The sequence below is a fragment of the Eleginops maclovinus genome, chromosome 19 (assembly GCF_036324505.1).
Source record: "Eleginops maclovinus isolate JMC-PN-2008 ecotype Puerto Natales chromosome 19, JC_Emac_rtc_rv5, whole genome shotgun sequence".
Taxonomy (NCBI): Eukaryota; Metazoa; Chordata; class Actinopteri; order Perciformes; family Eleginopidae; genus Eleginops; species Eleginops maclovinus.
Window position 1 is genome coordinate 23,889,684 of NC_086367.1, and position 24,394 is coordinate 23,914,077.

A 24,394-nucleotide genomic window follows, 5' to 3' on the forward strand; every position below is an offset into this window, starting at 1 on the left:
ACTCACATGTCCCTCCATCCCCTCTGAGGGGCTCCAGTCCCTCCAGCAGGTCCGTCCTGCTCTCAGTCTCATGGTCTCGTCGGGCCACTGCAGCTCCTTCCTCTTGGACAGGTTGATGTTCTCCAGAACCTGACCCACGTCTGCCACCTGAGACATGGAGAGAACCACATTCATTAAGATCAGGGAGCTGGACCTCCTCCTGGACACACATGCTTGTTCATTACAGAACCCCCCCGGACCTGAACTCTGTAGGAGATGTCGTCTCGGCGCACAGTGCAGACGGTGGGGTTGTGCTGCAGCGGGTGGTGGTGGTAGTGGTGGTGCTGCTGGCTGAGGGGGTCGGTCAGGGTGCAGCACATGCCGTCGTTACCCAGCAGCCCCACCAGCGTGTGGCGCTTGCAGGGCGGGATGCTGTGGCTGGAGAGGGAGGCGGAGGGGCCGGCGGGGTCGGAGGTGGAGCCCAAGCGTAGCTGAAGCGAGGTGGGGAGGGTGCGCAGCGACAGCTGGGAGGTGGAGGAGCGGCGGCACGGCTCCAGCCCCGTGCTGGAGGTGCGCAGCGACGAGTGGCGGCTGCTGCTGTAGCGGTACGACGACGACTGGCTCGCCACCGACGCTCGGGCGGGAGAGTGGCGCACCAGCCCCCCCGACTGCACCGACTGGGAGCTCTGACTGGTGCCTGCAGGGGGGGAGATTAAAGGATGGATTTAGAGCTAAATCTGGCTTTTTTTTGAGCTGACGTCACAGAGTTAGAGTACCCTCAGAGCTTCATTCAAAACCCTCAGGAGAAGCTTCAGATCAAATAAATGTGTTACTGCCTTAGCTGAACCTTTCTTAGTTGAACCTTTCTTAGTTGAACCTTTCTTAGTTGAATCTTTCTTAGCTGAACCTTTCTTAGTTGAACCTTTCTTAGTTTAACCTTTCTTAGCTGAACCTTTCTTAGTTGAATCTTTCTTAGTTGAACGTTTCTTAGCTGAACCTTTCTTAGTTGAACAGAACTTTAACATTTTAATCTGTTACTGTATTTATATTGTCAGTGGTTCTCACCCAGAGTGTGGGGCTGGTAGGTGTGGGAGGGGGCCGGTCCGGAGTTCCCGCCCTGAGACACTGAGCTCTGCTGAGAGTCGCCTCCTGTCCCGTTCCCACTGCCACAAGACATCCCCCCCGCATCCGAGTCCTCGATGTTCCCTCCACTGTTGCAGCCGGCACCGCAGCCCTTACGCAACCTGGAAACATTTTATTAAAGAGGGGCGGGAATGAGTCCTAAGACCAGAAATGAGTCAGCACTTTAGCACTAGATAAGGTCTGTGTTCACACAGGCTGAGGAGAGTTTATTCTATGTGGCGCCTGCTAACAAGTGTCTAAAAGAGATGACTAAACATCACGGGCAACATTAGCCTTTAGCTTAGCGGTGGTGACGTGAAGTCATGTGACCGTGAAGTCATGTGACCGTGCTGTAGTTCCTTTATAGCCCAACATTAGCCTCCTTTAGCTTAGCGGTGGTGACGTGAAGTCATGTGACCGTGCTGTAGTTCCTTTATAGCCCAACGTTAGCCGCCTTTAGCTTAGCGGTGGTGACGTGAAGTCATGTGACCGTGCTGTAGTTCCTCTATGGCCCAACGTTAGCCGCCTTTAGCTTAGCATGAGCAGTGGTGACGTGAAGTCATGTGACCGTGCTGTAGTTCCTTTATAGCCCAACATTAGCCTCCTTTAGCTTAGCGGTGGTGACGTGAAGTCATGTGACCGTGCTGTAGTTCCTGTATAGCCCAACATTAGCTTTTCACTTCAGAAAGAGCTGTTAATATATGGAGATTATCCTGCTGAACTAAACGTGTAAGTATGATAAACGTTTGTTTGACACAGAGATTATTTTCTGCAATAATCCCTTTGTTTTTTTGTGCAGGGAACTAGCGAGATGCTAACTAGCTATGCTCTATCATTAAACCTCAGTCTCATTAAAACAGAGAGTGTTAAACATTATTTTACCACATGTTTTACTGCTCCCCCATGTGACTGACTGCGGTGCACAGAGAGACTAACCTGTGCCAAGTGTTCACAACAAAGTTTCTGATGTTCCCGATGCTGATGGGCCCCCCCAGGATGTGTCCCAGCTGGGGGTGTGTGTTGCAGTAGGAGGTGGTGAGGGGGGACACGTAGATGGGGTATCCGATGGGCTGGTCGCAGGACGAGTTGATCATGTTCCTCAGAGCCTGCTTGGCGTTCTGGATGCTGCCGCGCTCCGGGTTCCTGTTCCTGAGAAACACCAGCTCCTGCTGCTGGCCCGCCCACAGCCCCCGCACACACTCCTTGTTCACCTGCAGGGGGGAGGACACGTTACTGACTGCATACAAAGAAAGAAAGCAGCACTCAAAGGCTTTATATTCGATGTGTTCTGCCCCACCTTGATGACCCTGAAGCTGAGGTAGCGGCGGTTCAGCATGATGATCTTGTACTCATTGGTCCCCTCGTCCAGGACATGTCTGAGCGCCAGCAGCGACGGCGAGTTGGAGAGGACGGCGCTCCTCCAGGCTGGGTCGCCCTCATGAGCAATCACCAGGTTCTGCTGATGAGACGAGATCGCCTCGAAGAGAACCGCCGGCTCGTCGTACTCATCCGGGGACGTGAAGTGGTCCTGAAGAACAATCAGTCAGAATACTTTGTTTATCCAGAGAGAAATTGGGTTTTCTCCATTTGAGAATAAAAATAATAAAAATAAATGTTCAATAAAAGATTTAACGAAAGAAATAAAGATGAATTAAAAGTATAGCTCTGACCTGGTGCAGTTTGAGGGACATGCGGATCCCCGGCACCACCACCTTCCTGAGCAGCTCCATGTCGGCGAAGATCCACTCGTCTCTCACCGAGGAGATCCGGAAGTCTCCTTTGAACAAGGCGTGGAGCCCGTACAGGAAGGACTCCAGGTTGCTGAGAGAGAAGAGGGCGTACAGGTCTTATTATCTCTGTCCTTTAATAAAGGCTGAATCATTTAGGAGGATATAGAGGATGATAGGGTCACCTGGACATGTGATGAGCAGCTGTTCCCAGAGCTCTCCTCCCGAGCACACAGAGGCCGAAGCAGAGCATCACCAGAGCCGAGTCCTTGTCGCAGTCCAGCGGCTGAGAGAGAGCAGGGGGGTTAGAGAACCCTTCCCAACATCACAGATAAGCATTCTGCTACAAACATAGTTGATAACTCTAATACTGCTGTGATCTATAAAATAACCCTTGGCAGTGACATTTATTATCTTTAATCTCTTTTCTTCACTGATTTAAGACTCATCATCAGACCCCGGTGACGTGAGTACGCCCCCCCCCCCCCCGAGGGAAAATAGTGAGATTAAAATCAAACTGCTGTGGAGCACGTCTTGATCTCTTTCGAACATTTTGAGCATGATTTGTGATGTGCTACCTCAGGGTTCTTCCTTTTATTTAACGCGGACAAAAATAATCCCTACAACTTTTACAGACGCGTGACTATTTAGATTTATTTATAGATCTTTATTTATTTGTTTGGGCTTTAAAAAACGTTTGAATTATTATTTTAAAAAGATATAGTATATTTGTATTCCTTAGAGGCTAAACACCAACAAATGTGTTTTTTTCCTTAATATTTGATCCAAGTTTTTCAAGAAATGTTGACTTTTGGACTTCACTACACTCTGGAGTTATTGGACATTTTTAAATGACACAAGTCTGAAACAATCCCTCACAGCTTTCACTGGCAACCAATTCTACTAATGTTATAATACCAACAATATAAATGTGCAGCCTCATCTTTATCTGCTAATGTGCAGAAATACAGGGGCTAAACACAATCTATAGCCATGCAAACACACAAAGATAAGCAGCATTAAGAGGTGGCATTTTTAAATCAGATGGCGCCGTAAGGATAAAGCTAATCTGTTAAACCTTATTAATCATACAACCCGAATGATCCCAGACCATGCGTGATATCTGAGTGTTTAGTTGAAGCAGCATCTGTACCGGGGTCCTGCGGGAGTTGCAGTACTGGATCCAGCCCAGGTAGACCCCGCAGAAGCTGTCCCTGGAGATGCCCGCCAGCCGGTGGTCGTAGTCCTCGTCGATGTTAGGGTTGAAGGTGGGGTCCAGGTCCACGTAGTTCCTCTCTCCGCACCCCCGCAGCCCGTCCCTCATCGTCTCGTTGGCCAGCCACTCTTCCAGCTTGGGGGAGGCGATCACGTAGTAGATGATCCCCTGAGAGGAGAGAGGAGAGAGGACGCACAGGCAGAGAGAAATAAGAAAAATAAAGAGACGCTACATACTGATATACACCTGAACATCAGCAGGAGAGGACTCTTTAAAGTAGAGACGCTACATACTGATATACACCTGAACATCAGCAGGAGAGGACTCTTTAAAGTAGAGACTCTACATACTGATATACACCTGAACATCAGCAGGAGAGGACTCTTTAAAGTAGAGACACTACATACTGATATACACCTGAACATCAGCAGGAGAGGACTCTTTAAAGTAGAGACTCTACATACTGATATACACCTGAACATCAGCAGGAGAGGACTCTTTAAAGTAGAGACTCTACATACTGATATACACCTGAACATCAGCAGGAGAGGACTCTTTAAAGTAGAGACTCTACATACTGATATACACCTGAACATCAGCAGGAGAGGACTCTTTAAAGTAGAGACACTACATACTGATATACACCTGAACATCAGCAGGAGAGGACTCTTTAAAGTAGAGACTCTACATACTGATATACACCTGAACATCAGCAGGAGAGGACTCTTTAAAGTAGAGACGCTACATACTGATATACACCTGAACATCAGCAGGAGAGGACTCTTTAAAGTAGAGACTCTACATACTGATATACACCTGAACATCAGCAGGAGAGGACTCTTTAAAGTAGAGACGCTACATACTGATATACACCTGAACATCAGCAGGAGAGGACTCTTTAAAGTAGAGACTCTACATACTGATATACACCTGAACATCAGCAGGAGAGGACTCTTTAAAGTAGAGACCCTACATACTGATATACAGCTGAACATCAGCAGGAGAGGACTCTTTAAAGTAGAGACGCTACATACTGATATACAGCTGATCATCAGCAGGAGAGGACTCTTTAAAAGCGACCCCCCCCCCTCACCTTGACGTAGTAGGTGGTGAGGATGCGGCGCAGGTCGAACACCTGCAGCATGGAGGCGGCGCTGTTGTCCGTGATGCTGTAGCCCTCCAGCACGTACTTGGTGACGAGGACCTCCCAGGACAGCCAGCGCTGGCCGAAGGCGGCGTTGAAGGAGAGGAGGTGGGGGAGGTGACCCGGCTCGCAGCAGCAGCAGCCCTCATCCTCCTCCACCCCCTCGGTGATGGCCTCCACCTCCCGCTGCTGGCAGTACGTTCCTGCGGAGGAAGTATCGACAGGTTCAGATACACAGAATGATACTGGATACACGAGGGAAGCAGATGTGCAAAATCAAATGGAAATAAGCTGTGAGAAATATTGCTGTGAACTAAATACAATACAATAATAACTGCCTGGTTAAAAAGTTCAACAATTCTAGAGGATGCTGTATGTGGCAACGCTTCAGAATGACTTCCTGTTTGCTTTTTCTAAATTAAATAACGAGCAGATGTTGTGCTGGAGGGAAAGAGGACTACAGTTTAATACCAAATCCAATAAAGTAAACACAAGGCCCAATCCCACACAGCCCTGTGTTCTGTGTTCACATCTAATAACACACAGCATTATACCTGGACAAATACACCTTAAATATATAGAAAAAAACACTTCCTAAGAAAACTGTAACTAAAGCTAATAAATAACAACAAACATAAACTCTAATCTAGTTGAGTGTTAAAGGTCACAGAGGGTCACATGATCCAGCTGGGAAGTCATACTGATGATGCACAGGTTAAATATGTCTCAATGCAAATCCCTCCTGATCCCGCCCCCTCACCTCTGAACTCCAGCCCCCGCAGCTGGAAGGTGACGAGGCCGTTGCCGATCTCGATGAGGTGCACCAGAGCGTTCAGGTAGTCGGAGGCCAGGATGAAGCAGTCCCCGGTGCTGAAGTTCCCCCAGCGGCCCAGCAGCAGGTCCCCACACAGGCTGTGCTGCAGCGAGCGCGTCAGGTGCTCGTAGAAGATCGAGTTCAGGTTGTTGTCGTCCGAGCCTGAGGAGGGAGAGGAGGAGGAGGAGGACTTATTACAGGTTTCAACGTGGATGAACTGAGGATTCCTTATTTCAATTTCATTGTAGAACATTTTATGCCACTGATATTCTGATTAAAGAAAGGGGGAACTAAGCAAGTGCAGAGAAAACATCTAGAGAATCAAAGCAATACATCAAAACAGATTTCCAAGTTTCGGAGACAAAATGTGTCAAAGTCTTACTAAAATAAGGGAAGGCTGATGTTTATTCTGTCATCATGCTGGATAACAGCTGGTGACAGACGTGACACAGACAATATAAAAATCAGCAAAAAGGCAATACCGTTAAATCCCTTGGCACAGATTCCCCCAATTGTCCTACAGATGTCTGGCTAAAGAACAGACTGGAGGAATCGAACCTTAAGCCCGGTGTTGAGATCACTTGTAAGACATCCTTCGTGCAAAAGGAAAAATAATCGTGTAAAACTGAACCCTCCCTCACCTGGGTTCCTGTCCAGCTGTGAGGCGAGGCGAGTGTTGGAGTGATCCACTCTCTTCGTGCTGCAGAGAAGACAGGAAGTCATTTCAAAATCATCTGAATCGTTTTAGATTTGAACATGGAGTAGTGGTTTTAAAGTGTCCCCCCCCCGTACTTGTAGTCTCTCTCCCAGAACTTGACGGGCCGGACGTAGGAGGTGATGAAGATGGCGCTGCCCAGGAACGGGTTGAGGGGGGTGGAGAACACTGCAGAGACCACGGCCTGCACAAACAGCATGGCAGAGTCTGGGGGAGGGGGGGGTCAAGGAGCATGTGTCCTGCTCTGTATGAACATCAGCTGTACGTGTGACGAGTAGAGCTGGATGAACCACCATTTAAGGGCTTCCCATGGGGATTCAGGGTCTATTATACATGTCATTATCTGGGCTTATGGGTCTGTGTGTACGAGTCTTTATGAGCTCTCAATGGGTTCTTCTTTATCCCTCTGGTATCATTTTAATGCACTCCCCTAATTGGCCCTTCTGGACAAAAATCCAGATGTGAGATGGTTAAATCTGGCACATTTCTGAGATGGATTCCAGTCTCTTTAATGTGCATCATCCCTTTTACACTCTCATAGGTCTTACAGATGATGAGATATTTATTTGATATTTGGTTAAATTGCTTTCAGTAACTTATCAGCAGCTGCCAGTAGGTGGCGGTATACACCTCTAAAGTCTATTTTCTAAAATGCAATAATAAGCACAGAAGAAGAAGCACAGCTTGTTTCTGATACTGTGGACCTTTTGTTTGTTTCAGAGGAACACAACAGGACGACAGCTTGCGAAACATATTTGATTTCCTCCCGTAAAGAAAAACAAAAGCTCGTTTGAGACAGAACTTCTTTCTTATCCTCAGTTCTGCATAAAACACATGGTGGGGAACATCTTTTGAATTTAGAAAAATGGAGGGTTATATCAGGCATGAGAACAAAGTAAATGTTGGTTAATATCGTGCATCCCTTGTTCTAGGTTGCTTTCATACATGATGGTACAAAAACATGTAATAACAGAAACATCAGTCCAATCCAACACCACCAACAAGACTGTCATTCCTGCTCATATCAGTGCTGCAGTGGAATCAGAGCACAGTAGGTGATCTGTAACAGAGGAGGAAGGATACGAGGCACAGCGAAGGGCTGAGCGAAGGCGTGGAAGGCTGAGCCCCATGTGATCTGCCAGGGGGCGATGTAGGTGTAGACAAAGTGCAGCTTGTAGAACAGCTCCCACATCTGGAAGAAAACAAACATATAAAAACACGCTTCAGTACAGAGATAACTGTGGGAAAATAAGCAACTAAAAACCCTCTGATTGCATAATGTAAATACTGTCTGAGCCCTGAGCGGGACGGGAGAGCTGCAGAGTGAATCATCTGGATTTAATGAAGCTTCAATACATGCAGGGAGACTCTGCTGAGCCCCTCTGACCTTGCTGAAGACGATGGACATGACGAAGAGGTCCAGCAGCAGCGTCTCGGACAGGTGGCGGCAGTCGAAGGTGAAGAAGAGCACGGTGAAGAGGATGGTGATGTACTGGTAGGTGGGGCTGCTGTAGGAGGAGCGCAGCAGCTTCAGCCCGGCCACCGTGATCATCAGAGCCCCCATCCTGAGCAGAAAAACAGCATTTAATAAAGACTGGAGCCCACTGTGTGCACCGCTCAATCTACACAGAGATGTTCCTCACTCCGTGTCCAGCTTCTTGGGGCTGGCGAGCTCTCTGGCGCTGCGGCTCAGCTCGTTGAGGATGACGAGGGGGTACAGGACGTTCTTCTCCACGAACAGCAGCCACACGTGCAGCTTCTCAAACCACATCACGTGAGCCGCGTCTGAGGAGGGAGACGAGGACATTTCACCAACAACCCAAACATCGGAAGCATTAAGAGGGAAAGAAACACCTTAACAAGCCAAGAAATCTTAACATAAAACTGGTATAAAATATATCAAAAAATAGTCTTTAATTGAATAAAAAGCAGCGGCAATAAAAAGAGGTTAAGCCGAGTTAAGAAACACAGAACTCTGCATCTTTTTACAGAATGGAGAGCAGGAATGTGCTCTGTAAAAGTGACTGGTAGCACACAGACCCTGCTGCAGGCGATTAAAGGGTTGCACGGAAACTCTATGGCTTTGTCCACAGGAGCAGCCCAAATACACACGAAAAGAAAGTTCCTCAAAGTATCTTAAATCAACAGAAATGTGGAGATGCTACGCTGCGCTTCTTTGGTTCTCACCCCTGACTTCGAACTGGTAGTACTCCTTGGTTTTGAGCAGCGGGTGAGAGAAGCAGTACCAGGGCAGCTGCTTCCGGACCTGAGGCAGCAGGTAGTGAGTGAGCAGCCCGACCGCCGCCAGCAGGGAGTACAGCACGTAGCTGAGGAAGGGCTAGACACACACACACACACACACACACACACACACACACACACACACACACACACAACTATAGGTATGCAACCAATATGTAACTCATTTAGTGTTCTGTGCATCTTATCACTCAAAGAGGATATTCTCTGTACCTGCAGTGCAATAAAGACGGTGCTGACGTGGATGGCGAAGTAAAGCACAGCGATGACCACACACACGATCAGGTCCGACTGCAGGCGCTCGTTCTGCCATTCAACAACGAGGAGGGGGTTAGAGAACGCAGCTCTGACAGATATAATTGATATATATAAACGACGGAGGTCAGCTCACCACGGAGGCCCGGAGCTTCTCGGGCAGAGGGTCCTGGACTTCCGACAGAGGGTCCTCGGGGTTCTTGTCTTTTATATTGGGCACAATCTTGGACTGAATCAGCGAGCTAGAAGAAAGCAAAACCATCACTCAGACTCCATGGATCTCTCAGAGGGAGTGTGTAATCACTGCTAACACGACAGGCTTTGTGGGACCGATTCACACCATTTAAAATCAACATCTTTGAGATGCTTGGAGACCTCCCCTCCAGAGACAATCACATCAATGAGTATCAAGCAGCTAACAGTGAAATAATCTGGATTTCTGCAGGAATTTTAACACAAATTAAGGCAAATATTTGAACACGTCTTTGATGTTTAGTCCCCGCAGCTCAGGGACTACAGGGAGAGTCTCAGTGAGGTGTGTTTTGACTCACATGAGGACAGAAGGGTCTCCACTCTGCCGGCTCAGGTGGTAGGACAGGGCGACGAGGAGGCCGCAGAACACGGAGAACAACACGGGGATGTGGTGCGGCTCCCAGGACTCCTGAGAGGGGTTAATAAAGTTAGAATAAACTGCATGAAGGATTGATGATGTCCCTTCTACTCGCTTTAGGGACAGTTTAAGTTATTTCAGTCTGGATTTCTGTCTCCACATTCCTTTGTGATGACAGTCAGGTGCTTTCTATCCATCTGCATCACACCCTGCTGAGAGGACGATGCTGAGCTCACCTTTAGAGCGCCGTAGCAGAAGCCGTAGAGCAGAGCCACGGTGACGACGCTGCGCAGGAAGCTGTACAGAGCCGACAGCAGGCTGGTGGAGGCTGCAGGGACACAGAGAGACAGGGAGTCAGAGGCAGGGAGTCAGAGGCAGGAGACAGGTCGTAATATATAAAGCAGCAGAGTGTGTGTGTGTGTGTGTGTGTCTCTCACCGTTGCCCCCGAACACGTGGATGTCCAGCTGCTCGAAGATGTACATGACGAAGGTGTTGACTTGTGGCAGCAGCCCCACGAAGAAGATGATGGGGAAGCACAGAGTGAACACTGCAGGAGACACGGAGTTACAATTTAAATGATGTTTGCATTTTAAACGGCCAAACCAAATATAATGCTGGTTCTTTTACGGTCAAGGCTTCTAACGAGGGTTTAAAAGGAAGCTGTGAGTGTCTGTCATCATATTGTATGCTGTCTTTACCTCAAATTAAGATAAATTAAGTCATAAATCCAATTAAATGAGGTAGCTTTTTTTTTCTTTCTGTGCAGGAAGCAGGAGAATCAACTGTTGTTTTTTTGCAGCTCAAAAGTTGTTTTTGAGAGGATTTCAGCACACCAATTGGTTATTCACATGCGTATGACAACGCTCTGTGGTTATTGGAAATGTTGTACTCATTACAAGCAGGAACAATCCTTCATCACTGGAATCTAATTCTAACAGTATAATAACAGCAGCCTGCTCCTGATCTCAGACCGCGCACACATGGATGATGCAGGCGCCTTGTTTATTGTTCTGCAGCTTCAACAGTGAGCTGATATTAATGCCTCATATCGGAGAGTCTCCAGGGCAACGGCAGCAATTACTGTCGATTGCTGTTTGATGAAGGTGGCTTCTTTAATAACCTCTAAACAAAAAACCACCGCTCATCGCACGTTCCCGTCATCCTGCTGGATGTCCCATCGTCGTGAGGCAGATAATGTTCCCTCCTGTGTCGGGGAATAATTAGATTTCTGCAGAGGATTCTCTCAGGTACCATCTCTGTGTGTTCAGAGTCATTTACTGAGAGACAGATGATATGAAGTCTCCAGCCGACCGTGACGTCTAAATTATGATGAGTAACTTAGCTCTGCCTTGTTCCAGTAATGCAGGAGTTCTATTTGATTAAGATTTTGAAGATTGATGATCATGTTAGTCAAGTATTACAGCTATCTGTCTTTTAAATGTAGGTCATTTTTCTATCATTCTCTGACGCAGACACAGTTATTAATGCTTTCATTTTTTCCACAATAGATTTTTAATCAATATTTTATTATATTTTCATTTTATTTTATTGTCACATTTTGGACAAAAAATCCAATGAATCCAAAATTTAAAAAAATATTTGTAATTTTAAAATATCCCAAATATTTTGTCCCATTTTGTTCAAAACATTTTATATATTTTATTTAAAAATATATAAAATATCACAAATATATTGTCTTATTTTGGTCCTTTGAAAAAATGAGAAATGACATAAATCAAATGTATATTCCTTAAAAATGAGTTAATTTGCACGATAATCTAATGTGGGATGAAATCATTATTATTAAAGGGCATTATAGGGTTGTATCCTCACCGATGACGAGGTCCCTGGCGGAGGCGAGGATGAGGGAGTTGGTGAGCACCACGCCGTACAGCGTGAAGCGGGAGGCCGTCCTCAGGCTGCCGTAGTGGAAGAGCCAGATGAGGCCGCAGCACAGGCAGAAGTAGACCGGCCGGCTGTACGCGATGATGCGGTTATGGCCCTGCAGGGACAGGAGGGAGATAAATAAATAGCTCATTATAGAAGCTCTGCTTTCCCATGATGGAGCAGCACAGATCAGCACTCACATGCAGGCTTGTATTTGGTGAATAAATAGGAAAAAAGGGTTTAATTCAAAGGCTGCATCCCTCTTAGTTGATTAAAACCAAAACTTAGTAATCAAATAATGCAATAAAAATAATATTAATCAATAAAATGAATAAATAATAATACAATTAAAACAACACTAATAATAAAATGTAAACAATTAAAACATTTTTATTATTCCTTAAAATAAAAAACTAAATAATAAAAACTATATATAATTAACGGATTCTCATAACTTTTGTTCAAGTATATTTTACTTTTTAGATCACAAGTGGCTCTCCTCTTAATTGGTCGCATGACTCTGCTATAATAAAGGAGTAAATTCCCACCATGCCCTACAAATAAAAAAATGTCAGCCCTCATTACACTGCATAAAAGCATAAAGTAAATAACACCCACTGTGAAATTCAATTAAATCATCTCTCTAACGAGTCATAATCCAGTCAGTGGTGTCTCATGAGCCGGCACAGTGACACAGGTAGAGACAGGAATAGCTTGCAGTGTTTGGTTTCACAGAGGGAGCGTGCATGGCTGCAGCGTGCACGGCTGCAGATAGACTGTATATATAAAGGTTCAACACAACAGGCTGCGAGCTGCCTTCACCCACAGGGAGTTCACGCTCCAACAATCACACTAAACACACCAGGTCTGCTCAGAGTGTGTCACTGATGTTGGAGGGAAAGGATTCCTCGAGGTGAGGCGAGGTAAAGGGAGGAGAGAGAGGGGGAGACGAAGAGTGAGGGAGGGGAGGGAGAGAGCTGTGGTCTAAACTCTGGACGGCTATTTAAAGATCCTGCCTGCAGCGGAGTGAAGCTGCATTAATAAAAGACGCGTTTCAGAGCAGGCTACTGGTGCAGGAGAGGGACACACACACTCCCAGCAACACACACTCACAGGGAAAGAGCAGCATCATTTTATAGAACCACAACAGAACAGACTACAGGTCAAGTGCTTTTCTATGTGTGGGTTATCCAGGAGCTTAATGGTCATTACTCAGAACGTAAGCGTCACATTTAAGCCCAAGATGTGGATATTTTAATTGTCCAGAATGTGTCAGTGAGAAATGGTTTTGAGTTATATTGACTTACATGTCGAGGGGAAGAGGAGTCTGGTTGAACACTCTGAAATAAAGAGAAGCAGGTGAGTTCTCCTTAAAACATAATGTGTAGTTCAGAGTAAATACAGAATAATCCTGTAACCCTGTCTGAAAATGGAGCAGTTCAGTACTGACCTTCAGTAATGAATACTGGCAGCTGGCGATGACGAGGCAGAACTGAAAGACCCAGATGTCGGTGAAGAAGCCGTGGACGAGCAGCACGGAGCCCAGGAAGGCAACGAGGACGGCCAGCACCACGGCCAGAACGTTCTCCAGAACCTCCCGGTTCCTGCGACACAAAGGGAAGTCAGATTATTAGTACAGTAAACACTTCTCTAATATAAGACTCTATTGCGCTGATGCAAAATATCCAAACCAGGTCCCCACAACCAGCAGGTGGGTTTGATCGACATGTCGTGTCTAAAAATAATCGCTCTGGGTCAGAACAGCGCTATAATACCATTTATCATCGTAAGAAGGAAGAATTATTGGTGGATTTGGATAATCTCCAACAGTCTTTAAATTAATAATGCGTTACAAGCTTTTCTGCCAGGAAAACAACACAAATCTCAGCTCAGAAGTGTAACATTTTCCCTCAAAATCCTCCAATTCTTCACATCTTATTTCAAAACAACCAGATCAGTAAAAAACAATACATTCTGAGCTTCTCCGTGAAACTGTGAAGCCCTGATTGACTTAATTAAGACAAACAGTTACGTGACAACAATTCTGGGAAATCTGGACTGAACGTCAGGCTTTTAAAAATGTTTGCATGTGGAGCCGAGGAAGTAAAACATTTAGAAATGGGAGATAGAGAAGACAATAGAGTAATAATAGTAAAACTCTGATGTATAAACTAGCTCCAATCCATGCAGGGCTTTAAGAACTATAAACTAATATGTCACCGGTAGATGTGGTCTTTCAGAGCCTTTGTGGATAAACTGCAGGCCACACTAGGCTGAGACTGACTCCCAGATAAAGACAATTACACTAATCAGGACAAGAGGAGATAAGAGGCATCCTCTCCAAATTCACCAGGGGTACTTAACAATTACAATCCAAACATTAGGGTCCTTGTTCACCAGGTGAAGCAAACAAAGAGAAGACTTCAAACGACATGCATTCAGCTCTAGTGGAAGGTGCAGCTGTACAGTGCGACAGGAAGAAGATAATAAAGACATAAAGGTAGGGATGTCGGCCGATGCCGATGTTAAGAATAACATTTGCCGATACCGTGTTTTACTATGTAACCTGTAATGGTAGCACAATGCAGACTAAGGCAGCCTATCCCTTTAAGAGAGAGAGTGGGGGTACGTGTGTGCATGTGTAAGCGCGAGAGAGAGGTTGAGCGAGCCATAGTAAGTTTCTGGAAGTTAACGGGAGTAGCAGCAAGTATAACAAAGTCACACATATATACGACGGCCTCCCAAGCACACTGAAGGATGGATTTAATTTACCGATCCTCCAGACACCCGGTACACGGGGCAGAAGTCCTGCAGTCCTGCAGTCCCCCCCCCCCCGAATGACTTTAAAGTTACGCAGACCTACCGTCACTGTTCTAATCCTTTAAAATGATGCCCTGACTTCAGATTTGGTCCGTCAGATTTGAAAACAACGACGCTAATGCGACTTCTCCCGTTCACGTAGCAAAACAGAAACATCGGCGCCTGCAATCGGTGATGTCACCTTATTTTACCGATGTGCCGATGGTGGTAGATAGGACTAACATCGGCCGATGTCTCACCGATGTATCGGTGCATCCCTACATAAAAGGGAAGGACCTGCTGTCACACACTTCTGCTGAGAAAACTGAGAAGAGCATTGACTTGATTATTGAGAAAGAAGGTGGTATGTTTCTGTTGATCATAGAAGTAAGTCTATTAAGCTTCTCTAAAAGCCAGACCTAAGTCCTCCTAACTCATTATTCTCAGTGGCGTGTTGTGAGGCTCCGCTCACCTGTCGAACAGAGCCAGCAGGGTGAGTCTGTCGAAGTGCAGGCCGACCCAGAGGAAGGGCAGCAGCCACAGACGGTAGTACTGCCGGGCCTTGCCTGTGGGGGGGGCGGCGGGGTCCTCGGGGCCCAGCGGGGCGTCCTGCAGCTCGGGGCTCAGGTCCCCGTCCTGCTGCTCCAGCAGCTCCGGGTCCATCGTCAGGAGCCGGTTCAGACGGATCTGAGGGAGGGAGATCTGTCGCACCGTCACTCACACACTCAGGACTCAACAGGGTTCATCAAACCATCACTGAGAGAGGTTTCAGATGTGTTGTAGTTTATTCATCCCACATCTGTGCCACGTCAACAAAGACATGTTCTGTATAAAAGAAACCTCTGAAATGATCTTTGAACACGCAGAAATATAATCAAACAACCTGGAATGTTATGTTCTTCAGTGTCTTGCTCCCGAACAGCTGACTTATTTCACTTTCAGCTGTAAACAAACCAAACATGTGACGACACACGTTGACCTCTAAAGTCACGCAGAGTCGTTTCCAGCTCTCTTATTTATCCTATGAAAGTGCAGCTGGTTTCCAAGTCCGACCGACAATAACCAGCACAACATTTGCTGGTACCTAACGTGATTATGGAATAGCAGCAGCTAAAAGAAAGCTGATAGTTAGAAGACGACATAAACAACAAGTAGAGCGACATGTTTTCTGTAATCTCTGCAGGAATTGATCCAAAAAAGCCAAAAATACCGTGTTTATAAAATACTTTAGAAATTGCTGCAATCTGTGTTTGTTCCAGAGTGATAAGAAGGGTGAGAGAAAGGGGGAAGGCAAACTATTTAAACCATGAATGCCAAAAATAATATGCAGAAATATGCAAAACAGATACGCAGAGAAAAAAAAACACACACACACACACACACACACACACACACACACACACACACACACACACACACACACACAACTCACCAGGTCATGGGGGTAGAAGCGCACTGAGGTAGAGCTGGAGAGGTGGGAGTCGGTGTCCCTGCAGGCGGGAGAGAGAGAGAGAGAGAAAGAGGGAGAGAGAGAAAGAGGGAGAGAGAGTGAACACACTGATGGGAGGAGAGCCTCTGCTGCACATAAACCCTGATTCACTTCCTGTTACCTCACACCAGCAGCCTATGGGCTTCCTGCTTTTGTTAGGGACGGTTGTGAGGTTTTTAAAGTCAGAGTCATGGGTGCACACAGGAGGGGAACACACACATCTGCATCACATCAGTTTAGATCCCATGTTGCTGGAGGAGTCTCTCACCATATGTTATTGGAGGCTCGTCTGGTTGCAGGTTCAAAGTTAACCAGCGACATGTCGCAGCCGCCGGCCTCGTACGGCGAGGGCGTCAGCTTTCCTGGAACAACAAAAACAGAGAGAAGCAAAGTCAGAGCACAGAGAGACATCACAGAGACTGTCTGAGGGAATAACTCCATTAGACTGCAGGTGTTCATGCAGGGGATCAGCTGTCTTCAGTCATATTACTGTGAGCGAATGTGTCTCATTGGATAGGGGACTCAACAGCAGCAGTTTTTCTCCGTGCACAGCTGCAATATATCCTGTGATGAGCAGCTCAACAACTACAGTATGTCAAAGAACCTTGATAGACAACAAGTCCTACACACTACCACATGCAAGTTGCATAAAAGCTTAGGAGGAAGAGTATGAAGTAGTAGTAAAGGGAAACAGTCCAGTTGAAATACAACATGGTACCTCAGTAGAGAGGTACTAGAGTAATATATGAAGTAACTGCACTCCTCTGATGGACCTCATTCTGTTAGAGTGAAGTTGTCTGCAGTTAGACCCTAATTATTAACACTCACAGACTCAAACACACTCTACGTTGCTCATAATGGCTCTCAGCTTCGGGAGAAATAATGAGTACGAGCCGTAATCATCGACCAGAGGTTCAGAAGAAGGACGCAGAGCAGTTCTGACAATGACCTCTTTTTCTGATCACCGTGATGAGGATATAATGTATGTATGGATGCTGTGCCTCGGTGGAATCATCCAGGAGGTCAAGTCTTGGCTACAGACATTCTCCCAGAAGCACAGGCAGTAAATGGAGCGTGGGGAACGCTCAGGGCTGAGAGCGGCGGGGAGACTAAGGCTGCGGCGGCTGAATCAGATCCCAGAGATATTATTCACTATCCATAACCAAGAACCGTATAACCAGTAAACGACAACAACAAATGCAAGATCTCAAGTATGAATGAGGGGTGGACCTTTCTCTGTATCTCAACATCTATTTAATATTGGACTCTCAAATAAACGGATTGCAAACCTCAGACAGGGTGCAGGTTTTAACCCAACGTATGAATCTCCTCCTCACTTCTGGACCAATAAAGCATTTCTGATTCATGAGGGCTAAACACAAACATTCCCCTTGAACTAAAACCTTTAAAGTGTTTTCAAGGTATTTTCAAGGCATACAAAACCAGCACACTAAGGTATAAATTAAAGAATTGGTAGCTCACGCTTGCTGGCTTTAGATTCTTCAGAAAACACGGCAATTTATAAAAGAACAATGTACAAAAACAACCTGGAAAACTGGGATTATTTGTGGTCAACTTTACTTCCCACAGCTTTGACTTCTGTCCAACAGAAGTAACATCAATACATTTTATATGTGAATCCCACAAATATTAAACATGCACGGCTGCAGGGCGGCATACTGACAGACAAAGGATGCACAACTAATTTAAAATGTTTGGAATATGCAGCAACATCCATAAGTGCAACATTTCTTAAAGGCCAAATATGTGCAAGAAATATAATTTAGAAGGAAGTCTTGTGGAGCTTTCTTAAAAAACAGAGGAGAAATGACACCTCGATCAGAGCATCTTTCAGTGAGGAGCGTTACGATGCTAACTGATCATTTCTAAGCATGTAAATCATATCTCAGTCACAATAATAGTAGACGTAGCACTACTTCTACTCAAGTTACAGCAGATTGTGCATAAAAAATATCAATTTATTCCCCCCCGCCCCTAATAATGATCCATTTCTCCACAATCTACTGATCCAACTGTCGTGAGAAAACTCCCCCCCGACCCCGGCGCTCCTCACGGCTCCCTACCGAAGTCTTCCTGCAGGCTGGAGGCCCCCCCGCTGGAGGCTTTGTCCTGAGAGCCCTCCAGGTGTGTGCTTCCGGTCCTGGCCAGCAGGGAGGCGCTTGCGCTGAGCACGGTCACCTGGGAGGGGGTTCTGGAGGGCTGACTCTTCACCTGGGAGGAAGAGGAGGAGGAGGGCTGCGAGGCCTGGCTGAGAGCCTCCTGAAGACTGTGGGAGGAGAAGGGAGAAGGGGGGGAGGTGAGAAGAGATGGAGGCCACTATATTAAAGGAGGGAGGGGGGGGAAGGCTGTTTGAATAGAGAGGTGCAGGAATGAGTCCTAAACCCTGATACGAGTCAGCAGTTTATCCCTTTCTGAGATCATCCTGCGGGGCTAAACGCTGTTTGACAGACTATTTTCTGACATGGAAGAATCCCATTGGAGCAGGGAGATGCTGCCTTCAGGGTCCAGTACAATTTTAGGTAATTCCTGCACCACTGTATATAGAGGGGCTCTCAGGGGATTTGATGGAGGTCCCTTACTTCAAAACCAGGACAGTGATGTGTGTTGTGTTGAGGCAACTTCTTTAACATATAAAGCACAGACCAAGCCATGCAGCTGCAGATTAAAAAGGGCTTTAAATTTAGTCTCTAACATTAATAGTGCTTTTAACTTGTGCTCATTTGACAGATTTAAAAACAGCAACTTGATGAAACAATCCGGCCTAAAGTGAGATATCTTTCAGTGACTTTGATAAGCTACAGGCAGATGACTATTGTATGATTATGTTATTTGAATGCATCATACAGTGTTTGACAGTCTAAGATGTCCGCTGCAGCACTTAAAGTCAGAAGTGTTTTCAGTGGAGGAAGAGGAAGAGGAGGGTGGAGGGATCAGATGGAGAGGAAGAGTTCTGTGTCTCGCAGTTTATTGACCCCTGGCCGGCTGCTCTCTTGTTTTCATTGCTCAACATTTTCTCCAGGCTCAGCGTTTAGAAATGTGACCTTGTTAGACAGATGCAGGGAAACACAGAGTCTTGGCTGGAGGTGAAGGGCGGCTGGCAGAGGCATATATAAACTAAAGGAGATATATATGAGGACAGAGTACGACCAGTGGGACACAAACACTGCTTTACATACAGATAAACAGCCTGTTAGTTGAGATATATCTGTCCTTTGGGGCTTATTAATGAGATAAACTGTGAGCTTTAGTCAGGACGTAATCGACTGTTTGTTTAAACATTCTGCGTCAGGTCAACAGGGATTACAACTCAGGTATTAAAGGTCAGATCCCATAATGGTACAACTGATAAGGGAGCTGCACACACGCCTCATTTAACACTAATTGGTGCAGCTGATGACGCGTGATGACATTGGGTAGAAAACACCAACAGGAAGGTGCAGAGAAATGCCACACACTGAGGGTTCCTACAGCTTCATGCAAATTACATTAGTCCTTTTTTTAAAGCCACTCCAAAGGAAAATTAAGAAAGCATGAACACCCAAATGTTCCACTCTCCAGATCTGTGACGTTAATGAACGAGGCATTTGGTGTTTATAAGTACTTTAAGGGACTTAGAAAATGCAAAGAAGGACTTTTTACTAGCATTTAAGGATTTATTGTTGTGCATTTCTAATATTTTTCATGCATATTTATTAGTTTATGTTGAAAGAAAAATGTCAACCTGTTAATATCTTTCTCTTGGGATTTCTGCAGTAAACGAGGATTTTAAAACCTAATGAGCATCTAGGGACTCTCAAAATGAAAAAAACAACAAAGGCAGATTGTATTCCTGCTGGGACCGACTTAAAGCCTTGATATATTTTGAAATTATCAATACGGTGTTCATCTGTCTGCTCAGAAAGGTCGCAGTAAAGGGCAGAGCCGTGTGCCGCAGCGGGGCGTCGGTGTGTTATTGAGCCGATCATGAGAGGAGACGATTAGTCAGACTGTAAGCCTTTAGAGTTTTAGAAGACTCCATTCTTTGATCCGAGCTCAAAATTTAGGACATTAGATGTTGTGATAAGAGGATGAAAGGAGGAGAGGGAGGACGGAAAGACATCACATGCAGAGAGGAGGCGGGCTCCAGTGAGAGAGGACGTCCTGCTGGATGTCATGCACAGCAGCAGGTGGGTGTTTGGCTCCATGCACGGCGTACCTGAGAGGAGATCCAATGAGCGAAGAGGGGGGGGTGGGGTTACTTCCCGCGTTGTGTCGCCGCCGCACAGCCTGCCGACGAAACGTGCTACGCTCACGCCGAAATATGACCGTCTCCTCGCTGCCAGGGGCTGTCAGTGAGAGACATCAGGGCCGTCAGAGGGGGAGAGTTTCCTTTTTATGACAGCTTCATGTGCATCAGGTGGGGGGTCCCATTCACAAGACATAGCATCAGCTGGGAGCGACGGGTATAATACGCAAACTTCTTTTGCATATTATACCCGTCTGTCTCCCCCTTCATTTCCTGTCTGTGGCTCTCAGATCATTATCAAAAACATGTAAAAAATCCCCAAAATAATTTATACTGAAACGTCTGAAAATCCCCAGAAGAGATCAAGGAGAAAGATTACTGCTTATTCCTGGTAATTCAAGTAGTAGTATGATTCAACAAATTACAAAGAACTGGTGGAAAGATCATAAGCTCTTAATAGCAGGATTTAGCAAAGGAAGTTAAATACTAGAATTAAAGATTGACCGATTACCTGTTAACCATATTGAGATGTTTCACCTACCTTGGTCTCACAGTCTAAGCTGTATTTAATCGTGTTGTGTGTGCCCTGTAACTACAAATGCATTAAAGCAAAGAAACATCTGTCAAAGCATATCTCCTGCTGGACCCGTGCACTGCAGCCACGGAGATGAATAAAGAAAATGAAACACTTCATTTCTACAAGATCTTCTTACAGCAGGACCATAAAACTTTTTGGAGATAAAAAAATGGCTTCATTCATGACACGAGGGGGGGGGGGTCCTGCTGCAGCTGTACTTGGTCTGGTAGCTCATCAGCGGCGGCTAATGTTAGCAGACTGTAAATAGACCTTGCTGCCTCACTGATGCTCTTGAGTCTCCTCTCTACTCTCGCTTCTGCTTTACTGCTACCCTTAGAGCCTGCTGTCAGAGGGACTGGTGGTCACTGTGGCTGTTGTTGCATAAGCTTTGATGACATTACCACTGGACAACTTGGAGGAGAGCTACTGGAATAGGAAAGCAGGCAGAACATCTTCTAATTGTATTGTTTTGATATAACACGTCCCTTCAAACCGGGACCAAATAAATGTGTCTTAAACACGTTGATGACTGCACGCAATCTACCTTTACACTCAATTTTTTACAAGTTCCTCCACAGTTTAGTAAATTCCCTCAAATTTTTAGACAGCGGTGCTAAAAGTTGACCCTTAAATGACTTAAAAATGCCACAGCATAGACGGCATATGACTTCCAAGTCCAGTCAAAGAATGTAAGAATACGAATCAATGCTTCTCTAGCTTCTGCTACTAATGAACGCCTCCTGTGACCTTGATTGCTTTGGGACTCATGTTAATATCTAACTCAGACAGAAGTAATCAAATACTGATCATGAAATACTTTTAGCCAACACTACATGCCCAGACACATCCTGCCTCATGATTAATATCCCAGGAGGAGCCACGCACACTCTCAGAAAGCTGAGAATCAATCAGGACACAACAACATGCAGGAGCCAGAGCAGAGGAAACACAGAGGGTGTGTGTGTGTTTGTCTTGGTGTGTGTGACACTAATAAGAGAGCTGCTGTTTGTCTAACCTCGGCACAAAGCACACACTGTGCCGTCATGCTAACACTGATCTACATGAGGAGGGTCAGAACTGAAACTCCATGGAAACTCACCATGGTAACACACACACACACACACACACACACACACACCTGGAGGACTACACCCAAAAGGCTCAATGCCATCACTGCCCCTCCTGCTCCTGCAGAGAGGAAGCAGCTCTCAGTAAAGCATGATATTCGCCAGCCAATGAAAAAGTGCTTCCAACAATTAAACAATCCAAACCACAGAGCCAGCAGAAAGAAGTAACAACAGAGCTCATATTCTGTCTGGGACTATTCCAGTGTCATACAGTTCTGCGTCACAAAGTAGTGTGTGTCAACAACTGGATGCACCGATACAGAGGTCTGCCTCGTTGACCGGCATCAGATTATCCAAACAGAACACTAACGGGTAACCATGAATCCACACACTGTCATCAGAGAGCCGTGGTAACACAGACAGGATGTGTGTGTGTGTGTGTGTGTGTGTGTGTGTGTGTGTGTGTGTGTGTGTGTGGCACGTACCCCGTAGGGCAGCAGCAGCAGCAGCATCCTGAGGCTCAGAGAAGGCCGCCTGATTGGGCAGACTGTTCCTGGACCGGGTCACTGACTCCAGCTGGGAGGCCCGGCCCAGCAGGGAGGCCGCGTCCAGGACTTCCCCTTCTTTGGCTTCCAGGTCTGACTTGGAGGTGGTGAGGGGCCGGGGCCCCGCCGGAGCTCCGAGGCGGACGGGGTCATTAAGGCAGGCGGCCGTACCGCTGTCCAGACTCAGCACCCGGGCGTGGGTTTTGGCGCTGCCCGTGCTGGGGGTCCGGCGGGAGGTCCGGCGCCTTCCTTCGGGCCGAATTCCTGCCTCGGCCCCCGCTGCAGACTTTACTCTGGAGGAGGCATGGTGCTTAGCCCTCAGGGCCCGGTAGCAGCCCTCGGGGGAGTGGCAGGAGTGGGATGTGCTGGAGGAGCTGTCCGTGCTCAGGTGGGTGGAGCGCAGGCTGGAGGCACAGCTGAGCTCACTCTGATCCGAGTCCTCGTCCCCCCCGGCAGGAAACACAGCACTACAAGGCTTAGCCCCCCCACGCAGGGACATGTAGTCCCGGTGCCGGCTGGCATCGAAGCTGCTCGCTCTCTTCTTCCCCGTCCGCCGGCGCCCACTGCGCCCGGTGGAGAGGGAGGAGGTCCTCTGGACCGGGCCGGCCGCCTGAGGCTCCTTCAGCTGCTCCGGGTCAGCAGCTGCTCCCGTGGACCCGTCAGCGCTGGTCCTGATGCCGGGCTCCTCCAGCGGCTCCTGGGCTGCAGCGGGCGGGGTGTCGGCGGGCGGTTTGGCCATCAGCTCGTTGGCGTGGGGGTTCTTGTTGGCCTCTCTGGAGGGGACGGTGCTGAGAGCTCTGGAGCTGATGCTGCAGAGGCTGGAGGTCCGGCCGCCTGACGGGGGCAGACCCCGCCTCTGCCCGGTCCCGTGCCCGCTCGTCCCCCGACAGCGACAGCAGGCTCTCCACATGGGTGGAGCTGGTCTGCTCGCTGTGGAAGCTGCTGACGGTGCTGTTGGTATCCCGGTCCGTGCCGCTGCAGTAGCTCTCAGTGGAGCCGCTGCTGCGGGTGCTGAGGCTCCTCAGGCTCTCGGCGCTGCGCTCCCCCCGCTGCGACTTCCCTCCCCCACCTGAGCCCTTCACACCCCCTCCCACCTCCACCTGGTACAGCCCAGAGCTGCCCTCCCCCGCCTCTCTGGAGGCGGAGCGGGCCACCCTGCGGGGCTCTTTGTGTCTGTAACATTCCACCCCAGAGGTGGAGGCCACAGCCTGGTCCTGCTGGTACAGCCGCTCCCCCCCCTCCCTCACACACACCCCCGGCCTGTGAGTCCTGGCTGCCTCAAGCTCACACACAGGGTCCAGGCCCCCCCTCCTGGGCGGAGGGTACAGGGCAAAGTCTGGCAGACAGGGGTCGGGGAAGGCAGAGCCCGCGGAGCTGGAGGTCCGAGGGAGCCCCCGGGACCGGAGCTCCTTCCTGTAGCTCTGAGACTGCAGCGAGGCGTGGGAGGGGGGCTCGGCGTCACAGGAGGAGTGGGACAGGCTGAAGTGATAAGCAGCAGAGGAGCAGAGGTCAGCAGCTTCCCGGGACAGCTCTGAGGGACAGAGGGAGGTGGAGGGCTGCAGGGAGGCGAAGGAGTCGTTGGCGACAAGGCAGTACATCTTAGTGTCCGAGAGGAGGTCTGAGGAGGCGGGGGGAGGAGAGGAGTTCATTAAAATCACTCACTCATCAAGTTCAGCATTCAACATCTTTAACAGTATATTTAAAACAGATGGGCAGAGAGAGAGAGAGAGAGAGAGAGGGGGAAGATGGACAGAGAGGGAGAGAGAGAGAGAGACAGAGACAGAGACAGAGACAGAGAGAGAGAGAGAGAGAGAGAGAGAGAGAGAGAGAGAGAGAGAGAGAAGATGGACAGCGGTCACTTTCCCTGTCAGGATCCAGACGATGGTTTCCACAGTGACAGCTGAGGCCACAGAAACACTGCAGAGTGTGTGAGCAGGCAGAT

At 47.5% G+C, this 24,394-nt stretch overlaps 1 protein-coding gene across 1 annotated transcript in view; it reads right to left on the minus strand.

Moving 5' to 3' along the window:
- The window catches only part of pcnx1 (pecanex 1), a 34,405-nt gene that overhangs the window by 1,726 nt on the left and 8,285 nt on the right, over positions 1-24,394 (minus strand). Inside the window, 31 exon segments of the mRNA XM_063909406.1 lie at positions 7-147; positions 240-676; positions 1,045-1,223; positions 2,038-2,312; positions 2,399-2,629; positions 2,772-2,922; positions 3,014-3,114; positions 3,982-4,212; positions 5,138-5,391; positions 5,949-6,164; positions 6,644-6,702; positions 6,795-6,924; positions 7,801-7,909; positions 8,105-8,282; positions 8,361-8,502; positions 8,905-9,055; positions 9,190-9,282; positions 9,368-9,473; positions 9,783-9,892; positions 10,078-10,169; positions 10,279-10,389; positions 11,676-11,844; positions 13,037-13,069; positions 13,180-13,333; positions 15,001-15,215; positions 15,961-16,018; positions 16,286-16,379; positions 18,102-18,304; positions 20,234-20,363; positions 22,393-23,323; positions 23,325-24,070. Of these exon segments, the coding sequence (XP_063765476.1) occupies positions 7-147; positions 240-676; positions 1,045-1,223; positions 2,038-2,312; positions 2,399-2,629; positions 2,772-2,922; positions 3,014-3,114; positions 3,982-4,212; positions 5,138-5,391; positions 5,949-6,164; positions 6,644-6,702; positions 6,795-6,924; positions 7,801-7,909; positions 8,105-8,282; positions 8,361-8,502; positions 8,905-9,055; positions 9,190-9,282; positions 9,368-9,473; positions 9,783-9,892; positions 10,078-10,169; positions 10,279-10,389; positions 11,676-11,844; positions 13,037-13,069; positions 13,180-13,333; positions 15,001-15,215; positions 15,961-16,018; positions 16,286-16,379; positions 18,102-18,304; positions 20,234-20,363; positions 22,393-23,323; positions 23,325-24,070 (6,230 nt within the window).